Source organism: Poecilia formosa, unplaced genomic scaffold (assembly GCF_000485575.1).
Source record: "Poecilia formosa unplaced genomic scaffold, Poecilia_formosa-5.1.2 Scaffold21, whole genome shotgun sequence".
Lineage (NCBI taxonomy): Eukaryota > Metazoa > Chordata > Actinopteri > Cyprinodontiformes > Poeciliidae > Poecilia > Poecilia formosa.
In genome coordinates this window covers 3191728-3199126 of record NW_006799960.1, presented here as the reverse complement: position 1 = coordinate 3199126, position 7399 = coordinate 3191728, and the positions used below count along the sequence as shown (strand labels likewise).

At 39.6% G+C, this 7399-nt stretch overlaps 1 protein-coding gene across 2 annotated transcripts in view; it reads left to right on the top strand.

The window, feature by feature from the left end:
- The window catches only part of zbtb10 (zinc finger and BTB domain containing 10), a 24302-nt gene extending 21043 nt beyond the window's left edge, over positions 1–3259 (top strand). For both annotated transcript variants that reach the window (XM_007547753.2, XM_007547752.2), the window contains one exon: positions 27–3259. In XM_007547753.2, the coding sequence (XP_007547815.1) occupies positions 27–308 (282 nt within the window). In that variant the 3' untranslated portion in view covers positions 309–3259. The remainder of the gene's footprint in view (positions 1–26) is intronic.
- The last annotated feature ends 4140 nt before the right edge of the window (positions 3260–7399 follow it).

Here is a 7399-nt window from a genome sequence, read left to right as displayed (position 1 = left end):
TCGTCCCGCTTCATTTTTATTCTCAGGTGCACAAGAAAGACAAAAAATACAAATGCATGGTTTGCAAGAAGATCTTCATGCTTGCCGCCAGCGTCGGCATCCGTCACGGTTCACGGCGCTACGGCGTGTGCGCCGACTGCGCCGACTCACACCAAGCCACTCAGGAGGGCCTGGAGGGCATGGAGTTTCCTCGCGACGACGACTTCGACGTCGAGGAAGCGGAGGGGGAGGAGGGGGAGGAGCCCACCGACAATGACCAATCAAACTGGGGCGAGTGCAACGCCACCGCCGCTCCAGACGAGGACTAAGAAATCTAAACAAGCTTGAGAAACAAATCTGAAAAAAAAGAAAAGAAAAAAAAAAGTTGATGTTTAATATATATATGTACACAAAACCTAGCTGGTAAACAATCAACTCCAAAGTGCTATCAAACCTCGAGGTTACTTAATTGTGCAAGTACACAACAAAGAGATGATTTTTTTTTTTTTTTTTTAAGTCTTGTTAGTATGGGAACTCCAATATGTACAGATTTTATTATTATTATTATAATGTGTCCAACTCTGGGCCCAGCGCCTATAAGAGAATGATTCTAATGATGAATTATATGATGAATCAGGTTTTTGGTGATGTATTTTTATTTCCTGTTTGTTTTTTCGGGGGTGCAAGTTGGGTGGGGTGTTGTAATTTTCTTTTTTTATTTTTTCGAGTTGAGGTAGGCCAATCATCTAAACAAAGAAATGTTAATTATTTAATTTATGAAAAGAGCTTATTATGGTCTTATTAAATGCAATTTTTTCTTTTTTTTCCTGTGTGCGCCAGCGACCTGAAAGTGTGTTGCTTGAGGCACACAGACGAAGAGCATTACTGTCCACAGGAAGAGTGATACTTGCTCTGCAGAGCTTGTTTAGACGCGCTAAATATTGTATTTGTTTCTGTTTTGTTTTTGTTTTTTTGTTTTTTTCCTATTTTCTTTCCCTGCAAAAATCTTGGAACCAAAAAATCTGTTTTGTGACTCTAATGTATCACAGCCATATTTATGATTAATTTAAAGAAAAAAAAGGGCTGTGATATTGTGCCAAACAGACCGCACACCAAGATTTAGCAGGAAACAAAAACTACTGAATATACTTAAAAAAAAAAAAGAAAAAAAAGACAACATTGGGTTTGTTGTTTTAAATAGGGTGGGGAAATATAAAAAAAAAATTTAAAAAGAGGGGAAATGTTATTGCTAGCTTTATACAAATCACAGCGTCACAGTAACACTTTATTATTATTATTATTATTATTATTATTAAACAAAAGCATTTGTCTTTCACTTAAAGCTTGAATTTTTGCCAAATGATGAAACGTTTGGTGCTGTAATGCTTGTCGCAGAATACTGGACCTACAGGCTATATATGATGTTTATAATCATAAAAGCTTAAACTGACTCAGTTATGCATATATAATCAGCTTAATCTATAGAACACTGTTTTGCTACGGCGACTATCAGGTATGCTTTTGCCATCGTTTTGAAGCTTTTTATTTTTAATTTAACGCGCGCACACACATACTTTTTTTTTTTTTTTTTTGCAAAACTACCAACTGTACTTGTGATCGCCATCTTGAGGACCTAAATGGACATCAATTACCTGTTTGTTTATGTTTGGTACTGAGGTTGAAAGCTAAAAGAGCATATATATATATATATTTTCTAATCACTTGAACGTTGGTTTGTGATGGGGCGGGGCTAGAAACGTGCAGAAATTTATGACGCGTGATGTTTTGAGTCTAAAACAACTCCATTTTGCATTTGTTAAAGTCAACAGTTTAATTTGTCTTTTTGAGTGTGTGTGTGTTTTTTTTTGTTTTTTTTAGGTCTGCCAGGTAGAAAACACTTTGTTCCACATAAAGTGAAGCTCTATGGCGCCTCATAGACATGCACTTACTTTTCATGAAAAGAGTTTTTCTTTTTATGCTTGTCTCTCCCCCAAAAGCGGGTCTGAATGGAACTATATAAAAACTGTTGTCTTTCTTCCAGTTGCATCTTTTTTTTTTTTAATAGATGTCCTGTTTTTGTTATTTAATATTATATACATACACGTATATATATATATATATAGACTCCAAAATGCAATCAAGACTGTTAATTTCTATTTGTCCAACCAAAATTGTTTTTTATTAATTATTGTTGGAATATAATGTATGCGGAAAAGCCAGGTGAATACTTGCTTAGTGTAGAAATAAAAATAAAAATCCTTGCTCGTGTCTGTAACTGTTGAGATTTTTAAATGTTTTTACTCTTCAAAATCATTCACTTTACCTTGGTTTTATTTTATTTAATTTTTTTTTTTCGTCTTTTCCACTTATGTTTCCTCCTTTGTTTCACCAAGCACATGTTTTTGTAAAGAAACACTGATTGTTTGCAGGTTTAAAGCTTGGAACAGCAGTATCTGTTCGTATGCAGTGGAATTATACAGTATGTACTGAAGTGCTAATGATACCGAAGATGTGTAACTTCCTTTATACGCTCAGTGGAAGAAGATATATTTTAAGTCATAGAGATATTCATCCTCTTTGTGTCACTTTTTACCTTCAAGTCACAGTGGGAGGGGTTATGTTGCGGATATATATATGTATGGATATATGTTGAGAATATATGAGATAAATATATATATGTATGAAGAATATATGGAATTAATGGAACATGGTCAGCCACAAACCTCTTGCTGTGGTGAACTTTAACCTGTTTGCTTTCTCCGTTTTCACGCCGCGTGCTCGTTCATCTCACCATCTCTGTCATGTTTGTTCTTTTGATACTATTTACCATCCTACTGATTTTACTGTAATGAATGAAACGCAGAAGCTATGATGTATCATGATAGATTTTATGCTGTATTTGTTATATGGACAACAAAATCGACAAAAGAAAAAAAAATCCCACAAAAACAGAAAAAAGCAAAGCAAAAACACTACAGATGTAAAGCAGAGGTTTTTTTTCCCAGCTGTATTTTTTTACGCTGTTGCAAAAAGAAAAAAGAAAAAAAGGTTGTATTTTTCAACTCTTCTCTCTGTCTCGAACTTTAACAGTGATGCAAAACCCGGGGCCGCGCCTCAGTGCCCTTTTTTTCCGAACACAAAGCAAATTCAGGTTACTCTTTTTACGTTTTTATCAAAGGTTTTCAAAGATGGAACTACATTTTCCTTTTTTTCTGTCTGAATTGTACTACTGTTCCTCTCTATACTACATTTTACGAATAAAACTTTGATATTGCTTTAACCTTTTTCGTGCACCTTTTTCATTCAGTCTTCATGAAAACAACTGTTATTTGTTACTGACTTAAAAAACAAAAACGAAGCAACAAAGTGCCTGAGCAGTTCATACTGACACAAAGTCCACTGTCTGAGGCGCAAATAACAGCTTTAACTGTGACACACCTGAGGTTGATACTTAGTAAACAGCTGACTGGCAGAATAAATCACACCACCTCCCACACTGAGTGGAAATGTAGCCATTTTTCAGATCTGGATGGATGTAGAAAGAAGATTAGTAGAGTACAGAAAAGTATTTCTTCCAAAAATCATTCACGGTCTGAAATCCATCCCCACCTCACCTTGCCACCTCCTTCCTGATCCATGTGGAAATACTCGTTCTCACTGTTTGAGATTCACTGAAGCATTCATGGCTTCAGGTCCCCTCAGAGCAGTCATTCAGTGCTTTATATTCAGTCTGAGTTATTCCAAAAAGTCTAATAAAATACCTCCACAGAGACAGAAATACACGTTTAAACCGTAGATTAGTGTCTATGCTCGGTTTTACGAGATAATCCTGCGCTAACAAGTTTTTATCAGCAAATATCTCACACTGGGGGAAAAAAACAAAACAAAATTCCCCAGTGTGTTCTTCTCATTTCACTAGATTTAAAAGTGCTGCCACCTGCTGTTGAGATCTTGTTTTGGACTAATAGCAGCTGTTGGACACCAGGTGGCAGCACATATCTTTACAGAAGAAAATACAGTCGCGGTGATGTTTTTTCCAGTGATGCTCTATTTATTGCTTGAGAACAAATACATTTAAATGTATGTTTTAATACATTTTAATTCATCTTTATTCCATTTAAAAAGCAAACCTTTGAGTGTTTTAGACTAGTTTCTGTGTCACTTAGAAAGAGTTTCATTCCATATAAATCTCAGTTAGCAGATAAGATGTGACTGTAGCAATGCACATGATTGGCACATTCGAAGCCAGACACACTCAGAAATCTTTCTGTGACAATTTACTTAGTTCCAAATCCAGTCACTTCCACCGGTTGGTGACTGAAACTAATTAAAATAATAATAATAAAAAAATTATGCATGAAGCCGTCTGCTGATTCGCGAGATTTCCCCTCGTGGACGTGGTTTTGCGTTTTGCGAGCGAAACAACCATCAAACGCTGGCACTGCAGCCAGCCACACACTGCCCCATTCTTTTTCCTGCCTCCTTCCCATTCACCGGCCCTTTTGTGTGGGTGTCTGTCAGCGGTGTTGTCTGCAGGCAGGCCTCCATTGTGTTGAACCATTGCTCCTTATTGACACAGGGCCCCCGGTGCTCCATGTTCCCATGGCCCCCCAGCCCACGGCGGACGGAAGGCTGAAACCGGAGCTCCAGGCCTGGGGAGAGTTTGTTTGCACTCCCCTTTCTCTCTCTCTCCCCTGGTGCTCCTGTAGTTTGTGTCCACAGGGCTGGGTGGCAGCGTGGAGCAAGTGCGTGTTTGCCTTGAGGGGATGTTTAGATTTGTGTGTGTGTGTGTGTAGTATGTTTGACACTTAAATAAAGAGAGAAGACGGCTAATCATATGGTCACAGCTGCAGGGAAGCCCGGCTGCCACCCACTGTGCCGGTATGTAATATGAATGTGTTATGTGTGTATCTGACCTCCGCCGTTCTCAATAACCCAACATGTGACAGTACGCAGGTCAAGAGGACAGCAAACATTAATACAGATCGTTATTCCCCTTCCACTGCTTTCTCCTCTGTGACCTGCTGTGACCTTTACATGGTTGGTGAATTTGGTTCCCAGCATCTCATTCTTTCCTCATAGCCAACATTCACCTGTGCAACACTCCTACTCAACGTGTCTCGGGATCATTCTGAAGAGGTCAAGCAAGACGGTTCTTTCAAAAACTGTGTAAGACGAAGGAGCAAATTTATAAGTTAGAGGGAGAATCGCGGTTCAAAATATGTAAATATTGAGTATTAAGTGGAGTGAAACTGTGGAATAATTTGAATGTTGAACTTAGACAATGTCCAAACATAAAACTGTTCAAATAATCATAAACATATCAATATTACTGGATATAATGTATGGTATGAATATTCAATTATTGCAGTTTTTTTTTGTTATTAATGTGAGTGTAGTTAAAATTAAATACGTACTATATTGACGGTTCAACTATTAAATGTGGGTATAGATGTTATATTTATGGATTATTAATGTAATATGGTCGTGTAGGTGGAGAAGGACGGGGAATATTCTTACGTTTACACTTCCATCAAGTCCCTGGAATATGTAAAATAAAGCTTTTGACATAATGCTTCATGCTGCAAGTATTTTTCGTGCATCTTCAAAAAATAGACAAACAAGCAAACGTTATCTGTGTGAAAGCAGCCATGTTGGATTTGGGGCTTTTTCGAGGAACCTCTCGGATTTTGGTTCCTGTTGGTGTTTCCTATGTGGATTTCGCTGCTGATTACGAAAGGACCCTGACCGAGCAGCAGCGTCCATTCATCCATCTACTCAGCCCGTGTGTAAACAACCAGGAAACACACACTCTGTGTTGGTTTTTGTTTTTCTGGCGTACTTGGCTGTGCAATCTTGGCAGGAGAATAGAAAATAAACACACACATGTTCACACAGACAGAAAGACATTAGCGTGTGAAAACGAAAGGGCAATTATGATGCGGAGAGTTTACTTGTGTGTGGTGTTGTGGCCTCTCTTCTGTGCTTTTGTTCTCTCTCGTTTTTATCCGGCACACACACACGCACGCACGCACACACACACACACAAAGCTCCATGCTAGCTGTGTGCGTTGCATTGTTTGTTCCAGATATAAACCTGCCGCTGCTGGCTTCTGTCAGTCTTCCGTTTATGGGAGACAGAAATTTCTTGTTTGCATCTTTTTATAGCTACACTTATCTTTATGTCAATGAGTCTGTTGATACAACCACACACGGAGAGACACACACAGACACGCACGGCGTTGTGTCGCATTCGGACTTTATTTCCAGGACGACGCAGCTCCTCTCTCATGTCGTGTTTTCTGCATGTGTTCCTCAGGGTCGGCCTGCATCTGTTCAGAGACGTGTGTTTGTTTATAAGCATCTGTCGGCTCACGTGTGTGTGTGTGTGTGTGGGAGAGCACGTTCATGTGAGAACGAGTACACACACCGTGTCATCTCAGCGTGTGTCCCTGCTCGTCTGTTGTGTTAAGAACAGCCACGTGTGTGTGCGTGTGTGGGTGTGTGTGTGTGTCTCGGCGAAGGTGCTGGTTCCCACAGCTCAGATCTAATTCGGCTGTAACTCAATCTCCGTGTGAGTGCCGCTCCTCCAGTGCTCTCCTCTCCCTCTGGAGTGTGTGTGTGTGTGCGTGTGTGTGTGTGTGTGTGTGTTAGGGAGATGTTTCCCCTCTCAGACCCCTCAGGATCAGTTTACTGTGTCAACGCCAGGAGCTTGACGGCAGCAGTATAAAGTCATATTCACACACTTGGACATATATTCACGGCCATAAATGCAGCTCCGACTCCCCGTGGCAAGCTTTCAGCCATCTGCAGGATGATCCCGTTTCAACAGAGCGATTGTGTTCGGATCGTGCCTCGCAAACGTACTAGGCCCCCTTGAACTTCTTCATGTTTTATGACACTACAATTGCTGACTTCCATGTCCGTTACTGGGATTTCATGCCAGAGGGAAATGACACGTAGTTTTTTTCTAAATTGTTCTCCATCTATCGCTCCAATTCAACTCTAAACTGTTTCCCTATCCCACGTGATAAAAAACATGATGCTGCCACCACCGTGTTTCGCAGTGGGCAGACTTGGTTTTCCTCCACACGCAGCGCTTTGCATATATATCCTTAAACTTTGCATTTTAAGTTTCATTTCACAAAGCTCCTTCTTCCCCGTTTTCCCGACGTAACTGCAAATCCATCAGGACTGCAGGTTTGCATTTATGCTGCACACTTCCTCCTCATTTTCATGCGACAGACTGAACAGCACTAATTCATTCATTCATTAAGCCATTAAGTACACCAGTGGATATTCAATTAAATAAGTAACTTGTGAAAGCATTTGGTTGCTTTGAATTTTATTCAATTTTCTTAGTGCAGGTGACTGAAAACAGAATAATGCTCTACTCCATGTTGGCCAATCACAAGAACTC